The following is a 20787-nucleotide window of genomic DNA, read 5'->3' as shown; positions in this document are numbered from 1 at the left end:
TCACCCCAGTCACAAAGATCTGCATTTAAACCATTGTTTGTTTGCTCACCACACCACTCTAGTCTGAACCCAGCCACATGCAAATCAGTCTAGACCCTGTTCCTCATGGGAACAGTCCAGCCCGACTTGCCGAGCAAGCTCCTTCCTTGACCGGAAACAAGCATCCTGGGACTGGTTTCAGGGTATCACCCCCTCAGCAGCCAGGGTAGCTTGAATCCAGTGGTGCAATGTGCACATGACCAATGTTTTGGCATATGCTTGGCCACTTAAGGCAAACACACGGTTTCACCCTAAGTGGCAAGGGTATGTCCACTAGTAGCATTTAATTACAGACCCTGGGTATATGGTTTATCACTTAACATGAGACTAATATGTAAACTAAATAGGCCAAATGTGTATACCTCAATGCTGCTATGTTTAGGGGAGCACTGGTCAGCAGTAGTAAAGTGCTCAGAGTTCCAAGGCCAACAAAAAGAATCTGCAAAAAGAGGAGGTAATCAGGCAAAATGTTTGAGGAAAGACCACCCTAAGGATGACAGGCCTAACATTCCAGTACACCTATGGTCATAACGAACATGTGTGCAGTGATGCTTAAATAAAGAGCTGCAGTTTGCACTGTCATGAACAGAGGCTAACATGGCCCTACAGAGATGGATGTTCATAATCCATTCCTTAACAAATGCTCATGAAGGAGCAGTGGAAAGTCATAGTGGCACATTTGTGGAGTATATATATATATTTTTATTTTTATTTTATTTTTTTTAATTGGCCCCCATCCCCGCACCCCGGTGGGGCAGGGACGGGAGGGGGAGGACCCCGTGCCGGAGGGAACGTGGTGGAGGCAGCCTCCCGCAGGCCCACATTACCCCCTCCGCATCCCTCCCGCCGGCCAGGCGGCAGAGGGACCCACCCCTGGGTGTGGTGGAGGGAGGCGTCGGCGGGCGCCCACGCACAGAAAGAGACAAAAGCTTGGCTCAGAGGTTGACTTTCAATAGATCGCAGCGAGGTAGCTGCTCTGCTACTTACGAAACCCTGACCCAGAATCAGGTCGTCTACGAATGATTTAGCACCGGGTGCCCCACGAACATGCGGTGCACTAAGGGCGATGGAGGCGGCCCCCTTCCGTCTGCGCTCCAGTCCCCAAGCGAGCGGCTCTACGAACCGGCCCCTCGAGAGAGGCCGGCTATCCCAGGCCAACCGAGGCTCCACGGCACTGCGGTATCGTTACGGTTTAGGGGGGATTCTGACTTAGAGGCATTCAGTCATAATCCCACAGATGGTAGCTTCGCCCCATTGGTTCCTCAGCCAAGCACATACACCAAATGTCTGAACCTGCGGTTCCTCTCGTACTGAGCAGGATTACTATTGCAACTACACATCATCAGTAGGGTAAAACTAACCTGTCTCACGACGGTCTAAACCCAGCTCACGTTCCCTATTAGTGGCTGAACAATCCAACGCTTGGTGGAGTATATTTATTGAACAATAGTTTAGCTATTGACATGTATATTTAATACTGTCAAGCAAGATAAGTTCACCCAAAAAGTGCCCTAGTCATGCCTTGGAACACATACCTGGTATTAGAGAAAAACAAAGATGCAAGCAATTTGAAATCTGCTTCTGTTGCTTGAATTTTGTTCCCTCAAATCCCAGTATTCTTTTTGAGGAAAAACATATCAGCTCTTAACAAATGTATTTATATTCCATCTACAAACCTGTTAAATCTAACTAGATGGCTGTTACATGCAGCTGAGTTCCATCAACGTTTTCCTGGCTCAAATATACCGATAATATATGTTCACAAGAAAGTATACATTTCAGATTCAGTTTTGACATGCTAATATATGTATCTAGTATGTGATGAACCTATTATATCACAAGCTTTTTCAATCTTCTTCTATACCTTTACGCGAGAGACGTATCTTCAGTCTTGCCTTATATTATATATTCTGTTACTGTATGTTCATGATAAGCAGTTTGTTTTGTTATTCTAAATGCCCCTTAAGTTGGATTGTTGTGCAGCAAATTGGGGAAAAATTATCGTGTAATGGAACTTTATGTTTTATTGATTTTAGATATTCCAAAGGGTATCCCCCAAACTCTCCTTACATCGGAAGTTCTCCCACTTTTTGCCATCTTCTTCAAGAAAAAGTGCCATTTTGTTGCTTGAGGCTTGACAAGGTAAAACTACTTTCAAAAAATATATTTTCTTAACTGAAAGGTGCATGAAATAGGTATTCATCAGAAACCAGTATAACATGTATGGTGTTAGGTCTTGGGGAACGTTCCTAGTGAAAGATATTAATGGCAGCCAAAAATTCTGATCTATAAAATTGGATGGTTGCCAAAAGACTTAGATTTCACAATAAAAATTAAAAATACCACACCATGAAATTTAGTTTTTAGTATCCTCCACTGAAATTGCAAAGGAAATGAACAAATACAGCCCAAAACATTGTTTAAAGGTAGGACTGAAGCATGCAGTCGAGTTAAATATTTTTCATAGTCAGCTTAAGTGCATTTTTTTAAGTTTGTTGCCATACTTAAAAACAAGCATTTGCAATGCATTAGGTCTCACGTTTGTTAAGGGTAGAGATATTGCCCAGTGTTTGTGCAAAGAAGGCACTAGTAGTTTTGGGGACGGAGGCATCCATTCCTGGAACATTAATGCAAGCCCAGGCTTAACCATTCTGTATTTTACTACCCCGTCTCCATGGCTGGGTTGGAAATGCATTGAACTTTCCAGCAATTTGGCCTACAAACCTTAACGCAATATTTCATACTAAGGCCTTACTTGCAATGAGCAACATGGTTATCCCACGTCCTATGTCTACTAAATTGACCTCTTCCTGTTCACAGTTCAATAGCGTTTTCTCTGTGCTCCAGGTGAAACCTAAAATACACAATACCTACAAACAAAGCTATCCTAACAGATATTGATGCCATTCTTTTTGGGACACACAATCACACACTTCGGAGAAAAAAAGAAATCCGTCACTCGTACGTGTAAATATTGATTGAAGATTGAACCTTAAAAAAACTTTTCAATGGCTTTTGGTGAAATGCGTTTTCATTATTAACAAAATAAAAACTACCAAACACATTGAGATGCCTTGACAACCAACAAAAACAAGGTTACATGTGCACTGCTTGGAAAACAAACTTTATTTTGAGCTAGAAATTCTTCCAGCTACTCCTTACAACGCAACTACAACAAACATGTAGCTATTTGTGCTCATTTTATGTTTTACATTAGGCTCCACATTGTCACAGAATGTTTATAGAAGTTAGATATAAAAAGAATGGGTTTGATGATGGATTTCTTTTTTTTCCTTACTCTAAAAGTACTCGCAAATGTACAAAATAACCAAAAGAATAGCTTTGTGTGATAGTACCCTACAATAATGCATAAAAATGGGGTCCGAGAAGCCGATTCATACACTGGTGCTAAAGAGAACAGATCCTTGCTGAACCCAGTGGATATAAATTAACAATGTTCTTTATAAAAGAGGTAGTAACTGAATTTTTGAACATGAGAAATTTTAACATTTCCACGTAAATAAAACCACACGATCTAAAATGCTGAGTTCAATCTTCTACTTTGTCAGTTTGTTATTGACATGGAAAAACAAGAAGTTTAGGCTCTGTAACTAGCACTTATTTTCCCATGCATAGAAATAAAACCATTAAAAAAAACACTGGTATTAGGGAAAGGCATCAGCCAAGGAAAGGATGTGCCATACACACTATGCCGCTGGGGACAGCTTCTGCGATGCATGTGTCTGGACATTGTAAACATTAACACTCCACACACTTCCACTGTGTGTTTGATCCCTTTTAAATGTGGACCCTGTATCCGATGCCACCACACTTTAGCCCTCATAAAGAGGCAAGCATGACCCAAAGAAGAGCTGTTGTTGAGAATTTTTCTATATGCTAGTGTAAGGACATCATGTTTTTGGTGCATCCTTGCGCGCCACCAGTAAGTGAATTTTTTTAACCTAACAGTTGTGCCACAAATCAGTGTATTAGGGGAATTGCAGTATCTGTACATTAGTACATTGTGGGAAATATAGAATTTCCTTTACATCGAAAACACTGAACACACCTGTTAATAAGAAACTGAATGAAAATTGGGATTGGTGTTGTGCAGGTAAGGGTGCTGGGAAACAGTGTCTGCAAGTCCTGAAATGAAAAAGGTAGTGTTATGCATGCTGGGACTGTCTGCACATACTCATTATAACATATGAAAGACATCAAACACTCAGAGTACAGAGTGCTTATGTGTATATCGGGAGGTAGGTAATAACTTATGGCAAAGAACATTTATTTATCCGTCTCTTGTTAGTCCACTCCGTAATGCATGCTCTGTGGCATGCTGCAATATGAAGAAGTCAGAGAGCACCTTCCAAGGGTACCAGAAAAGGTTATTGTGCTGCTGGAGGGTGCAGATTTTACCCTGACTGCAATACTTAATATGGTACAAGAGAAACATACGAGCAATATTGCAGCACGCAGACTTCTCTACGAGCATTAAAATAAAATGTATCCATTAGGGAAGGTTGCATTGCCAGCACATGAATCATGGATTGTCCTGGAAATCTTTTCAGCAAGTTGTAACTCAAGACAACACTGTGGGCCCCATTAGGATGGCAGACGGATTGCCCCAGCCGGTCCGGCGGTTGTCAACGCCGGCCCTGCTGGGGCAATCCGCCCGCCATCCCAGTATATAGGATAGGAAATGTGTTTATAAAGTGCTCGATTGCTGTGGTGTCTTGGCGCTAATGTATGTCAGGGGACCAGCAGTTACATCATCAAACGGACTAAATGGAAGAGAAGAGAAAAGTTTTCAAATCTTTCCTAAAGAGCTTATTATTAGCTTGAAATCTCATAGCCGTTGGCAGTTTGTTCCATAATTTTGCTGCCCCATTTGATAGAGTCCTTCCTCCCCATCTTACCCGCCTAATCTTAGCAATCTGAAGTAGGCCCAACTTGGCGGATCTGAGGGCACATGAGGGGGTGTATGGTAGAAACAGTTTAGAAACCTCCTCAGCACCGCCCCCATAAAGTGTTTTGTGCACCAGGCACAGAGCCTTGAATTCCAACACATTGCTGAATAGGTAGCCAGTGCAACGATTTAATACCCGCTGAGGTTGAATGTCCTTTGGGGATATTCAGAAGCAATCTTGCTGATGCATTCTTTAAGGACTGGAGCTTCCCCATCTGTGTTTTATCTCTGCCCAAAAATAGGGCATTACAATAATCTAATTTAGACAGGAAAAGACTCACCATCACTGTCTTTTGTAATTCCTGTGCAAAAAAACGGAAACATCTTTCTCAAGGTTTTTAGAAGGAAGAAACAGGACAAAGTGAGATTGTTCTTCTGCAGAGAAATTCAACTGGTCATCAAAGATGACCCCTAGGTTCCTTACCTTGGAGACAGGACAAGAACAGTTCCTGGCCTCAATTGGCCACCAGGAGTCATACCACAAGGACTGTCCACCTCCGAATTCCATCACTTCAGTTTTATCTGTGTTAATCTTCTCGAAGCTATGGTTCATCCAGGTAATGATCTCGGAGAAACAAGCGTGAAATTTGGCAGCTGTGACTTCCGGTTGCTTACAGATTGAAATGACAAGCTGTGAGTCATCAGCATATGAAACCAATGCGAAACCATCCCTCCTGATAAGTCTGGCCAACGGAGTGACATAGATATTGAACAATGTCGGAGATAAGGCTGATCCCTGTGGGACCCCTCAGGATGTATGTCACTACCACGCGTACCATTACCACGCGTACCATTACAACGCGGTTGTAACAACGCAAGTCGTTACAACGACTTGTGTTGGGGGGGCGCAAATTTAAAAAATATAATTTACTATTCCAACACCAGTCCCCGTGGATAGTAGGGAAGGTGTTGGGATAGTAAATTAAATCATTTATTATCCTTGAGCGCCACCCAGCGCAATTCGTTGTAACAACTTTCGTTGTTATAACCGTGTGGTAATGGTACTTCATTGTAACGCTCGCGTTGTCAACGTTGTATACCGACCCCTCATGGATGATGGAAACTGTCAGATTTCAATCCGTCCCAGACCAGACATTGTACCCTATCCTCCAGAAAAGTAGGAGAATAAGGCCAGAGCAGTGTCCTCAACCCCCAGATCCTTCAGCGCTGCACTAACACGGTGTGATTCACGGTGTCAAATGCTGCAGAAAGGTCTAGGAGTATAAGGACAGCCCTGCCTACCCCATCCACGACCTTCCGTATCTCCTCAGTTGCAGTGATCAAAGCAGATTTGTTGGAATAACAAGCGCAAAAACCATGTTGCGTGGGGTCCAGCAGATTATTTGTGTCCAGATAGTCACTTAACACCTTGTTTAGTGATTTCGCTAAGATCTTTGCCACCATTAGTAACCCAGAAATCGGGCGGTAGATCTTCAGCTCATATGGATCCAAGTTAGGCTTCTTAAGCAATGGTCTAATAGCCACTTTTTTCCAAATTGTAGGATAAGTGCCCGACTCCAGGACTTGGTTAATGAGGGGGTAAGCCTCTCACCCGCGCCATATTATTATGGCTGGGGGGTCCGCGGTGGATGGAAAGACCGTCTGCCGCATTTCCGCCCCAGTCGACTTGCGACCGGGCGGAAAAGGCTGCAATATGGTGGCGGTGTCTGTTTGACACCGCCAGCCATATAACAATGTGCTTTTAGGAATACCTTTCAGTGGCGGAAAGGCATGCAGAGTCTGCTAGGGGGGCAGTTGTGGGCCTCCAAGGATGCCTGGGGGGTGGGGGGTGCACATAGGGGGTACCTATGGTACCCCCCTGCAGTTCTATGCACAACATGGCAGGCACCGCGTGGTGCCTGCCATAATGTGCATGGAAGTGCACAACATGCCTCCCTAACATTGTGGCGGGCAGTGCACTCAGCACCGCCCGCCACAATGTTAGGGATGCAGGATGCACCCGCCACTGTGGCGGGCGCATCCTAATAGCACCCACGAGACCGGGTGGTCCATTTGCACGACGGGATGGGGGGCGGACAAAGTCTGCCCATCTTCATAATGGGGCCCTATGTGTCTATTAAATTACCCCTTTGTGGCTCATGACGGAATGGTTCCATCATGAGCACCAGTGCTCCTGGTCTCATGACGGAACCATTCCGTCATGTGCACAGGTGCACTAAATCTCTCTGCTGCAAACAGTAGAGGGTTTAAATTTTTTGGGGGGACTCTGGAAATGGGGAAGAGCTTCCCCAACCTCCCAAGCATATTTTTTTTCAATCTAATGACGATCATTCGCATGGCCCTCCGGGTCTCCTGATAAAAATGGTATCTCACTTGTGTGGGTGGGCCAAGAACCTGCAGCAGGAAAGGGCCCAAAACATAACATGGAGACATCAAAATTACCTATCACAAAACAACCTGGTTTTGCAATGGTTACACCTGTGTTTTTGGTCGCGGGCTCGGTGGCCATCTAGGTAAATCTACCAAACCCACACATTTCTGAAAACTAGATACCTCGGGGAGTCCAGGATGGTGTGACTTTCATGGATCCCCCAAAGTTTTAACGTTTTTCTACACAAAATCCCCTGCAAACCTCAAATTTAGCTGAGAAAATAAAAACATTCTCATTCATCTGTGTGGGAAAGTTGTGCGATCACTGGCTTGACACAAATCGTGTACTACACTAAGTTCCCCCAGGTCGACCAATAAAAATGGTATCTCTACAAAAAACCACCAGTGCACATCCTTTTTAGTCACTATTATCCAATGGGCATCCGGCCACGTCAATCCAATATCTCAAGTGTTCTTTTGCTCCACAATAGAAACGCACAATGTTCATTAATATTCAGTGTTCTTTTATTAATTCTTTTCTTGTCACAGCCGACGCGCGTTTTGCCCTCCGCAGGCTTTTTCAAGGCTGTAATTTACATACAAGACATAGTGCCATATCAGATTTGTATACTATGGACCACCTTCTATGCATCATAACCTATTAACATAGGTCTAATCCACACGTGTAAATCGTGCCACCACCACCTGCAGGATTCCGGTGTGCACCACGTACTAATTCAATTTTACTCATATTTACTGATCATTTTGCTATTAGTCCGTGTACTGAGGGCACACCTACTGTGTGCGATCACCTTCACCATGGTACCCATGCCTTACTCTAAATATTCCCAGGCACCCACTGTATATTTATAGGAACAACGTGTTCTGTTGATTCGATGTGTCCAATTAAAAGTATGCCAATCACCGCAAATTCTTTAAGCTATATTCCTAATGGGAACTCTATATTAGCACTTACCGAATACTTTTTAGTTGAGCAGCATGTGTACTAAGAATTGATAATTAGTAAAAAACCTTTGGGCATTGTTCCTGTGGAAGTATACGGACGTAATATTACCATTGTGGCAAGTCTACAGCTAAACAATCACTTCATTTATTGATGTACAGGCATCCATTAATCAACAGGCTTACCTCCAAGCCTTTCGCTCTCACACGTCAAAATGCTGTAAGTGTAGTTCCTTATTCTAGGATCCATCCACATGTAATATGTCAGAGTTTAGACGCAATACTTGGAGCCTTGATAAGTTCCATCTAAAGTATCAACAAAGTGTTGCCATCAGTTTCATTAGGCATATGGATAGCTCTATTTCTCTACCATTCCAATCCACATATATATATGTGAAAATAAAAAAGCTATAATCTTTAATGACACTGTCGTACGTCCACCCACATAACAATGCCTTGCTTAAAACTACTTAATTACTATCTTGTGGTAAACATCTTTGGTTAAAAAAGGAATAGGATAGCATATATAAAATGTCCCCAAGTGCGACCAGAGCTAAGTCCAATTATTCTATATTAATCTCAACTCTAACTTTCCCTCCTCATAGTGCTAACAGTACATACTCTGACGGGTCGTAGTCAATATGCCGTCAATATTACATCTAAAACAAGTGGTACGACACACACCTTTAAAAGCGTGTTTCATCCCGCGACCATTATTTTACAAACGATTTGAGACAAACTGATCCCGCCTTTAGTGTTGCGCAGGTTTAACTTAACTTCTTTCCTACACTCCTAAGTCTACGTAGTTCTGGTTTTTGAACTTACCGCTATTGCATGTGTGTTGGCGTCGGAAAAGGTAGCCTCCTTCCGCGTTTCCCTTCCGAGGCCCTCTCAGTCTCACCTCCCCTTTTTTCCTGTAAAAGGCGACGACGGACCAATTTGTGGGTCTAGTGTTGTGATCTCCGATAGCGTAGCGGCCATTTTGGAGTGTCTACGTTTTCTATTGACTGACTCTAATGTCATGCCCACCATATATCTGACTGACTGAAAAAGCTTTATTCGAGTTATGCACTCATAAAAGCACAGGCAAAAAGTATAAAATACATACATTTCAAAACACATTACATATATTAAAAAACACAATACAGTTAAAATCCATGTTTCATACACATAAAATACATTTTGTAGTAACTTGTGCAAGCTTTCTCAAGTGAATTTAGATATATTACATATTAGAAAGTTGGGCCCTTCGCCTAATGGACCAAGCCCACCCCAGGTATTTTGCTGTTCCTAATACAATGGGCATTTCGGTGGAGGTACAGATAATTCTCAACCCCTCTACACCGCTTGATACCCCAAGATTTCTACAAACAGGTACCAGCCATGATTTTCTTGGGATTGCATAGGCCTCACACAGAAATAGGAAGTGGGCAATACTTTCATTGGGGGCACCACATGCTGGGCAACTCGAACCGTTGCTATTCCTCCAACTACACGTCAGTGACCTCAGGGGGAGAGAACCTGCCCTTAACTGGAAGTATAATTTCCTATCTGTCGGAACAGTTATCTTATCCCAATACTGCTCCAATGCAGGTCTCATTTTGATTTCCATAAATTTACCCCCCATTGTTTCTGGGTGCGTACTCCTCCAGAGCTTATGTTCTATATAGTCCCAATATATGGCCTTGATAGTGTTTTTACTTGGGAACACTTCCCCAAGAGGATTTTCCCAGAGGTTAGAAAGTCCTAGCTCAACAAGGGCATCCCTAAGCATCTTCAGCCATGTGATTTTGTGAAAGACATCCGATTTGACTAGGGCTAGGAACCCATCGGCATAGTGTCTGATCTCTGGGGTCGTCCAAAGCCGTCTCCAATAGAGGATAGGCCTTAGTCGAGCACGGTCACTAGCTAATCTCCTTCCTAGGTCCAGACCAGGAGGTATTAGTGGGGTACTCTGGGGAAGACTTGTTATTCCTCTCAGGAACCTGTTCTCAGATATTTGTAGGGTGTTGAGCCTCTCAAAACCCCAGACTTCAGCCCCATACAGGGCTGCACCCAAGGCTTTGGCATCATAGACCATGAGTACCGGTTTTATGGGCCTAATTTTCGATTTTACTTGTTCCTTCCGGAGCGCTCCTGAAATCTGCTGATGTTTCAGTACCGCCTTCTCAATATGTAGTGACCAACCTGGCTTACTCGATATCTCTACCCCTAGGTATGTAAAAACATTTACTACCTCAAGCTTAGTGTTGTTCAGAGATACCCTTGGTTGGGATCGGCACTTATGTCCAAAAACCATCAGCTTTGTTTTACTAACATTGACTTCTAGGCCTTGTTCCCTACAAAACATATCAAATATGTTCAAGGCTCGCTGGAGTCCTGACGGGGTTTTGGACACAATCAGGGTATCGTCAGCGAACATCAGGATCGGAACCCTGATGCCAGCTAGCGATGGTGCGTCTACCCTTGCGTCTAACATCTTATCCACTATGCCATTAACGAACAGGGAGAACAGCAGGGGCGCCATAGCGCATCCCTGCCTCACACCTCGCTCGACTGGGAAATTGATGGTAAATTCCCCGTTCCTCCCCCACTGGACTTTAGCAAAGTTGCCTTCGTGGAGACGCATTATTAGTGTAAGCAACTCGGGTGGGACCCCTATTTTATTTAGAGCTGCCCACAACTTGCTCCTAGGGACCAGGTCGAAGGCAGCCCTCAAATCTACGAATGCTACGTAGAGGCTGCCTTCACCAAGGAGTACAGTTCCCCACCGTAGCATGGTAAATCGAAATATTTGATCTACCGTGCTAGTTGCCCGCCTAAATCCTGCCTGGTAGGGGGAGAGAGCATTATTCTCTTCTACCCATATATCTAAACATACCACATATCTATTCACTGAAGAAATGTGAACCGATTTCAAGCATTTTTAGAGTATAGGTGTTAGGTGATCGCACTTAGTTGTTGCTCTCTTTATGAAACAACAAGTATTACTAAATGAATATTTCAATTTGCATGTCACTGTTCAATCTTTTACATATTTCTACTTATATCTTCATTATATCAAATCCATTCATCATCTAAAATCATATTTTTTAAAAGACAAAACTCGTTCCACACGCTTATTATACATGTACTTCAAGGGCACATTACAAATCAACTTGTCCATCGATCAGATGTTACCCCAGACATGAACTCTTTACATTTCTCCCAGATACTGCTTGATCATCTTTACAAATTCGTAGTTTTTCACAAAAATTCATGCATCTCTTTGTCAATCTTAGCCCCCTTCTCTACTGCTCTCAAAGGGATATTCCACCTACATTCTAGCTAACGTAATTTGCGCTCACGATTACCTCCCCTAATTCCTGCCTATGCCACATCAATTCCATGGAATCTAATCCGATGTAATTCAGTCTGTTGGTGTGTTGTATTAAAGTGCACTGCAAACGGATATTGCATATTGTTGTTGCGTATGGCGCGAATATGCTCCTGTACCCTTTCTTTTAAAGGTCTTATTGAGCTTCCAATGTATATCCAATCACATACACATTTTAGACAATACACTGTGTGTGTCGTATTACAGTTGATGAATTGATGTATAGTGTATTGTTTCTGACTATTATATTGAAAGTTAGTTGTCTTGTTTAGTGCAAAGCAACATATGCAACAACTGCCACATTTGGAGCACACATCCAGATGTGTGCTCTCTGTGGGGGAAGATAACTTGGCCATAATTCCTGTATCAAAGTTTTACATCTACTGAAAGTAATTGTCGGTTTCATACCCACTTTGGCATGCAGACTAGTATCCTCCAATAACAGATGCCAGTGTTGCTTTAGTATTTTGTATAAATCTGTGCTCACTGTACTGTATGGTGTTATAAACCTTATATTCTTCTTCTTTTTGGCAGATTTATGTTGTTTATACTTGAGCAGTGAGTCTCTATTTATTTTATCTATTCTGTTTCTTGCACTGGTTACCATTTCCTTGTCATAACACCAAGATAGGAATCTCTTTTCTACTAATATTAATTCTGCATCCACTCTATCTGCATCACTACAATTTCTTTTGATTCGTAACATTTCCTCGAAGGGGATTGCTTTGATTTGTGAGATAGGGTGGGCACTCTGCGCGTGTAGCACCGAATTACGCGCGGTTTCCTTTCTATAGGGAACAGTGTCTAATGTGTCCTTCTTAACCACAATGGTAATGTCCAGAAAATTAATTTTCGACATACTTTGTTCTTTCGTGATTTTTAAGTTAAAGGGGTTGTCATTGAGATGTTCAAAAACATGTCCAGCTCATCCCTACTGCCTGTCCAAAACAATAATAAATTGTCTATATATCTACCCAGATATAGGATATTCTCTGTCAGGTTCACCGGGCATTTTCTCCTTATGTGTTTCAGTTCAAAGTAGCCCATATATAGGTTGGCCAATGAGGGAGAAAATTTCGCCCCCATGGCCACACCCTTTATTTGGCGATACCACTCCCCGTTGTGCAAGAATATGTTGTTCTCAAGTACTACTTGTATCATTGTAATCAACATATTTGAGTGCGCATAAGTCTCAATGGGTCTACTGTCCAAGAAATGACGTACCGCTTGTAAACCTTTGTCACAAGGTAATCAATCAATCAATCAATGCTTATAGCGCACTACTCACCCGGAGGGTCTCAAGGCGCTGGGGGAGGTGGGGTCAGCTACTGCTCGAACAGCCAGGTCTTGAGCTGTTTCCTGAAGGCGAGGTGGTCCTGGGTCAGGCGGAGGTGGGTCGGGAGGGAGTTCCAAGTCTTGGCGGCCAGGTAGGAGAAGGACCTTCCTCCAGTGGTGGCTCTTCGGATCCGGGGGACGGCGGCGAGGGCGTGGCTGGACGATCGAAGCTGGCATGTGGGAGCGTAGAAGTTGAGGCGGCTGTTGAGGTATGCTGGTCCTTGGTTGTGCAGGGCTTTGTGTGCGTGGGTGAGGAGACGGAAGGTGATTCTCTTGTTGACCGGGAGCCAGTGCAGATCTCTCAGGTATCCGGAGATGTGGCTGCGACGGGGGATGTCCAGGATGAGCCGTGCTGAGGCGTTCTGGATCCGCTGGAGTCTCTTCTGGAGTTTGGCGGTGGATCCGGCGTAGCGGGAGTTGCCGTAGTCCAGACGGCTGGTGACGAGGGCCTGGGTGACCGTCTTCCTGGTCTTGGTGGGGATCCACCGGAAGATCTTACGTAGCATGCGCAGGATGTTGAAGCACGATGAGGAGACGGCGTTGACTTGTCTGGACATGGAGAGGGAGGAGTCCAGGATGAAGCCCAGGTTGCGTGCGTGGTCTGTTGGTTTGGGTGCGCTGCCCAGGGCGGGGGGCCACCAGGAGTCATCCCAGGCGGAGGGTGAGGATCCCAGGATGAGGACTTCTGTCTTGTCCGAGTTCAGTTTCAGGCGGCTGTTCATCATCCACTTGGCTACTTCTGTCATCCCTTCGTGCAGGTTGGCTCTGGCGGTTGCGGGGTCGTTGGTGAGGGAGAGGATCAGCTGGGTGTCGTCGGCGTAGGAGATGATGTTGAGGTTGTGTTGGCGTGCGATGGCCGCAAGGGGTCTCATGTAGATGTTGAAGAGGGTAGGGCTGAGCGAGGAGCCCTGAGGGACGCCGCAGATGACTTCGGTGGCTTTTGATCTGAACGGGGGGAGGCGGACTCTCTGTGTCCTTCCGGCGAGGAACAAGATGATCCATTCCAGTGCCTTCCCCTGGATTCCGACGTTGCTGAGGTGCTGCACTAGGGTGCGGTGGCAGACAGTGTCGAAGGCCGCGGAGAGGTCTAGGAGGATGAGGGCCGCTGTTTCTCCGTTGTCGAGCAGGGCTCGGATGTCATCGTGGCTACGATCAGGGCGGTCTCGGTGCTGTGGTTGGCCCGGAAGCCAGACTGCGAGAGGTCGAGGGATCCGTTCGTCTCAAGGAAGGCGGTCAGCTGCTTGTTGACGGTCTTCTCGATGACTTTTGCAGGAAACTGGAGCAGCGAAATGGGGCGGTGGTTCTTGAGGTCGGTGGGGTCGGCTGATGGCTTCTTTAGTAGAGCGCTGAGTTTGGTGTGCTTCCAGCTCTCCGGGAAGGTAGCGGTGTCGAAGGAGGTGTTGATGATGTCCCGCAGGTGGGGTGCGATGACGGCGTCGGCCTTGTTGAAGACGTGGTGAGGGCAGGGGTCAGTCGGAGATCCGGAGTGGATGGAGTTCATCGTGCGGATGGTGTCTTCGGTGCTGATCGGGGTCCTGGTGCGGAGGGTGGTGGTGGGGGGCGGTGGTATATAACGAGCATACATCTAACGTTACTAAGAGGTGTCCCTCCACCCAATCCACATATCCAATCTTGTTTAGGACATCCCCTGTATCCCGGATATATGTAGGTAGATTGACAAAAAGTGGCTGTAAAAAAAGATCAATATACTCTGATATTTTTTCAGTTGGCGATCCGATGCCAGCTATAATGCGCCTTCCTGGAGGAAAATCACTTTTCTTGTGGACCTTGGGTAGGCAGTATATTCAGGGATTTGTAGATGAATCATTAAAAAGGTATTTCATCTCTGTGTCTGAGATTAGACACTGTTCTTTCCAAGTCTTAAGATGATCAAGTATTCTGTCCTTTGTTTCTTTGATGGGATTGCTTCTCAACTTGGTATACATACTAGTATCCCAGAGTTGTCTGTCAATCTCACCTGTGAAATCACTGCGATTCATCAATACTATGTTTCCTCCCTTGTCAGCCTCTCGGATGACAAGAGAGTCTCTCTTTTTCAAATTAATCACTGCCTTATGTGATTGGATATACATTGGAAGCTCAATAAGACCTTTGAAAGAAAGGGTACAGGAGCATATTTGCGCCATACGCAACAACAATATGCAATATCCGTTTGCAGTGCACTTTAATACAACACACCAACAGAATGAATTACAGAGGATTAGATTCCATGGAATTGATGTGGCAATGGCAGGAAATAGGGGAGGTAATCGTGAGCGCAAATTACGTCAGCTAGAAAGTAAGTGGATTATCTTTTTGAGAGCAGTAGAGAAGGGGGATAACATTGACAAAGAAATGTATGAATTTTTGTGAAAAACTAGGAATTTGCTGTTTTTTTGTAAAGATGATCAAGCAATATCTGGGAGAAATGTAAAGAGTTCATGTCTGGGGTAACATCTGATCGATGGACAAGTTGATTTGTAATGCGCCCTTGAAGAACATGTATAATAAGCTTGTGGAACGAGTTTTGTCTTTTAAAAAATATGATTTTAGATGATGAATGGATTTTATATAATGTAGATATTAGTAGAAATATGTAACAAATTGAAAATTGACATGCAAATTGAAATATTAATTTAGTAATACTTGTTGTTTCATAAAGAGAGCAACAACGAAGTGCGATCATCTAACACCTATACTCTACAAAACGCTTGAAATCGGTTCACATTTCTTCAGTGAATAGATATGTGGTATATTTAGATATATGGTGGGCATGACATTAGAGTCAGTCAATAGAAAACTTAGGCACTCCAAAATGGCCGCTACGCTATCGGAGATCACAACACTAGACCCACAAATTGGTCCGTCGTCGCCTTTTACAGGAACAAAGGGGAGGTGAGACTGAGAGGGCCTCGGAAGGGAAACGCGGAAGGAGGCTACCTTTTCCGACGCCAACACACATGCAATAGCGGTAAGTTCAAAAACCAGAATTACGTAGACTTAGGAGTGTAGGAAAGAAGTTAAGTTAAACCTGTGCAACACTAAAGGCGGACTCAGTTTGTCTTGAATCGTTTGTAAAATAATGGTCGCGGGATGAAACACGCTTTTAAAGGTGTGTGTCGTACCGCTTGTTTTAGATGTAATATTGACGGCATATTGACTACGACCTGTCAGAGTATGTACTGTTAGCACTTTGAGGAGGGAAAGTTAGAGTTGAGTTTAATATAGAATAATTGGACTTAGCTCCGGTCGCACTTGGGGACGTTTTATATATGCTATCCTAATCCTTTTTTAACCAAAGATGTTTACCACAAGAGAGTAATTAAGCAGTTTTAAGCAAGGCATTGTTATGTGGGTGGACGTACGACCGTGTCATTAAAGACTATAGCTTTTTTCTTTTCACATATATATATGTGGATTGGAATGGTAGAGAAATAGAGCTATCCATAAGCCTAATGAAACTGATGGCAACATTTTGTTGATACTTTAGATGGAACTTATCAAGGCACCAAGTATTGCGTCTAAACTCTGACATATTACATGTGGATGGATCCTAGAATAAGGAACTACACTTACAGCATTTTGACGTGTGAGAGCGAAAGGCTTGGAGGTAAGCCTGTTGATTAATGGATGCCTGTACATCAATAATTGAAGTGATTGTTTAACTATATACTTGCCACAATGGTAATATTACGTCCATATACTTCCACAGGAACAATGCCCAAAGGTTTTTTACTAATTATCAATTCTTAGAACACATGCTGCTCAACTAAAAAGTATTCGGTAAGTGCTAATATAGAGTTCCCATTAGGAATATAGCTTAAAGAATTTGCGGTGATTGGCATACTTTTAATTGAACACATTGAATCAACAGAACACGTGGTTCCTATAAATACACTGTGGGTGCCTGGGAATATTTAGAGTAAGGCATGGCTACCATTGTGATGGTGATCGCACAAAGTGGGTGTGCCCTCACTATACGGAATAATAGCAAAATGACCAGTAAATATGAGTAAAATTGAATTAGTACGTGGTGCACACCGGAATCCTGCAGGTGGTGGTGGCACGATTTACACGTGTGGATTAGACCTATGTTAATAGGTTATGATGAATAGAAGGTGGTCCATAGTATACAAATCTGATATGGCACTATGTCTTGTATGTAAATTACAGCCTTGAAATAGCCAGCGGAGGGCGAAACGCGCGTCGGCTGTGACAAGAAAAGAAATAATAAAAGAACACTGAATATCAACGAACATTGTGCGTTTCTATTGTGGAGCAAAAGAACACTTGAGATATTGGATTGACGTGGCCGGATGCCCATTGGATAATAGTGACTAAAAAGGATGTGCACTGGTGGTTTTTTGTAAAGTGTATATGACACTCTGCCTCACCTTGAGTGGGTAGGGGATCATAGATTAGTGCTAAAGGTGGATGAGCACTACATCAGGCCTGCACTCCAACAGAGTGATATAATTGATATTTATTAGATCCATAACAAGGGAGATATTCTATTCCATGATGTGCTGATCGTGTAAAGCAAATCCGCCACTTGTTTTTTGTCACAGAAATGGTATCTCACTTGCATGGGTGGGCCAAGCACCTGCGACAGGCAAGGGCCTAAAATGTATTGTGGAGACATCAAAAATAGCTGTCACAAAATGACCTGGTTTTGCCAGGGGTCACATGCGTTTTTTTTGTCCTGTGCTCAGTGGCCATCTAGGGAAGCCTACCAAATCCTGACATTTCTGAAAACTAGACACTCCGGGAGTCCAGGGATGTGTGCTTGTATGGATGTTTACCAACCCAGAATCCCCTGCAAACCTGAAATTTAGCTAAACAAATCACAGTTTCCTTACATTTCTGTGTGGGATCACTGCGCTGGCAAAAATGTCCTACTACCTAGCATTCCTTTTAGTCTCCCGATAAAAATTATACCTCACTTGTGTGGGTGTCCAATGCAGAATTGCCGAAAAACATATTTTGGTTTTAATATAACGCTTAGAGTTTGCTGTTTTATACCCTCAATCCCTATGTTTTTGACCCTTTCCAGTCGAAGGTATCATTATATTTAGGAGGCTGAGGGGAACACTGAGTGGTAGGACATTTGTGCCGGCACAGTGATGGCAGACATGTGAGGAAACTGTGATTTTTTAAGCTAAATTTGAGGTTTGCAGGGGATTCTGGGTAAGAAAAAATTGGGGGATCCACGCAAGCCATACCTCTCTGAACTCCCTCGGGTGTCTAGTTTTCAAAAATGTCTGGGGGCCGTCGAGCCTGGGACCAAAAACTCAGGGCTTCCTTGCAAAACCAGGTAGTTTTGTGATAGATAACTTGGATGTCCCCACAATAGGTTTTGGGCACTTGCCTGCTACAGGTACTTACTTGGCCTACCCACCAAAATGAGGTAGCATTTTTATTGGGAGACCTGGGGGAACAATGGGTGTTAGGAAATGTGTGTTAGCCCGGTGATCCTGCAACTTTCCCACACAGAAATGTCACAAAATGTTGATTTTTTTTCAGCTAAATTTGAGGTTTGTAGGGGATTCCGGAGAGGAAAACTTTGAGGGATCCACGCAAGTCATAGCTCCCTGGACTCTAGTCTAGTTTTAAAAAATGTAGGAAAATTTGGGGGGATCTCGACAAGCCACACATCCCTGTACTCCTAACGGATGTATAGTTTTCAGAAATGTGTGGGCTTGGTAGCTTTCCCTAGATGGTCGCCGAGCACATAACCAAAAACACAGGTGCCCCCTTGCAATACCAGGTTTCTTTGTGATAGATAATTTTGATGTCTCCACAATACGTTTTGGGCCCTTTCCTGCCATGGGCACTAGCCATACCCACACAAGTGAGGTACATTTTTATCAGGAGGCTTTGGGGAATACTGGAGGCATGATGGTTTGTGGATTCAAAGAGATTCCAGAACCTTCCATCACAGAAAAGTGATGAAAATGTGTTTTTCTTTTACAAAGTTTGAGGTTTGCAAGGGATTTTGGGTACCAGAACCTGATGACAGCCACACAAGTCACTACATCCTGGAATCCCCTAAGTGTAAAGTTTAAAAAAACGTATAGGTTTGCTAGGTTTCATTAGGTGCCGGTAGAGCTAGGGTCCAAAATCCACAACTAGACACATTGAAAAAAATGATCAGTTTTCACTGAAAAAATATGATGTGTCCACGTTGTGTTTGGGCCACTTCCTGTTGCTGATACTAGGCCTACCCACACATGTGAGGTACCATTTTTATTGAAAGACTTAGGGGAATGCTGGGTGGCTGGAAGTTTATGGCTTCCCAAAGATTCTAGAATTTTCCATCACTGAAATGTGAGGAAAATTTATTTTTTTGACAAAGTTTGAGGTTTCAAGGGATTCTGAGCAACAGAACCTAGTGAGAGCCACACAAATCACCTCATCCTGGATGTCTAGTTTTTAAAGATGTATAGGTTTGCTAGGTATCCTTAGGTGCCGACAGAGCTAGGAGTCCACAGCTAGGCACATTGCAAAAAAAGGTTCAGTTTTCACTGGAAACATTTGATATGTACGTGCTTCATTTTGAGCCGATTCCTGCCACGGGTACTAGGCCTACCCACACAAGTTAGGTACCCTTTTTATTTGGAGACTTTGGTAAATGCTGGGTAGGTAGAAGTTTGAGCTCCCTCACAGATTCCAGAACTTTACATCACAGAATTGTGAGAAAAACAGTTTTTAACAAAGTTTGAGGGTTGAAAAGGATTGTTGGTAACAGAATCTGGTAAAAGCCACACAAGTCACCCCATTCTGGATTTCCCCCACTGTCTACTTTTAAAAAATGAATAGGTTTTCTATGTTTCCTTAGATGCCAACTGAGCTAGGGTCCAAAATCCACAACTAGGCACTTTGAAAAAAAGGGTCAGTTTTCACTGGAAAAACGTGATGTGCCCACGTTGCGTGTTGGGCCGTTCCCTGGAGCAGTCACTAGGCTTACCCACACTAAAAAGGTAACATTTGTATTGGGAGACTTAGACAAACACAGAATAGTAGAACAAGTGTTATTTCCAATTGACTTTCTTTGCATTTTTGCCTTCCAAATGTAGGACAATTTGTAAAAAAGAAATCATTTTGAAAAATGACCTCTCATTCACATGCTTGTATGGGTACCCACAATTTTGGAGATGTGTACATAATCACAGCTTCTAAACTCCATATTTTGTTTCCACTTCAGAAATACATAGGTTTCCTTGGTACCTACTTTTCTCTCTTTATATTTTACCAAACAAATTGTTATATACCCGGTACACAATAAAAAACCATTGCAAGATGCAGTTGTTATTGGCGCTAGAATCCTCATGTTCTTGGCGAACCTACACATCCTACATATCCCTGCAACCAGAAGGATCCAGCAAATGAAAGGACCAATTCTTTCAGTACAGGTGAGAGTGTTGGCTCAAATGGCTATTTTTTTCAACTCAATTTAATTATTTTTTATATTCAACTATTAGTTTCTATAAAAAAACACTGAACCACCTACAAAAATGCCCCCTTGCTGAATTTTGAATTTTGTCTAATTTTCAGAAATGTACAGCTTTCTGAGATCCATTATTGGTTTTGCACCCATTTCTACCACTAACTGGAGGAGTTTGAAAGCACAAAAAATCGCTAAAGTAGGCTAGGTCCCAGTAAAATGCCAAAACTGTGTAAAAAAGTTTGGTTTTCTGTCAAAGGTCTTGCTGTCCCTGAAAGCTGAGAAGATGGTTATTTCAGCACCATAAACCCTTTGTTGATACCATTTGCA

The 20787-nt window shown here is 43.4% G+C and overlaps 1 protein-coding gene across 1 annotated transcript in view; it reads left to right on the top strand.

The window, feature by feature from the left end:
• Window positions 1–20787, top strand: part of LOC147747702 (potassium channel subfamily T member 2) — a 1549272-nt gene that overhangs the window by 1337709 nt on the left and 190776 nt on the right. Inside the window, exon 19 of the mRNA XM_086926024.1 lies at window positions 2076–2181. Coding sequence (XP_086782150.1) covers window positions 2076–2181 — 106 coding nt within the window. The remainder of the gene's footprint in view (window positions 1–2075; window positions 2182–20787) is intronic.

The sequence above is a fragment of the Lissotriton vulgaris genome, chromosome 1_1 (genome assembly GCF_964263255.1).
Source record: "Lissotriton vulgaris chromosome 1_1, aLisVul1.2, whole genome shotgun sequence".
Taxonomy (NCBI): Eukaryota; Metazoa; Chordata; class Amphibia; order Caudata; family Salamandridae; genus Lissotriton; species Lissotriton vulgaris.
Note: the sequence above shows the minus strand (reverse complement) of the source record. Positions and strands in the feature narration are given on the sequence as shown.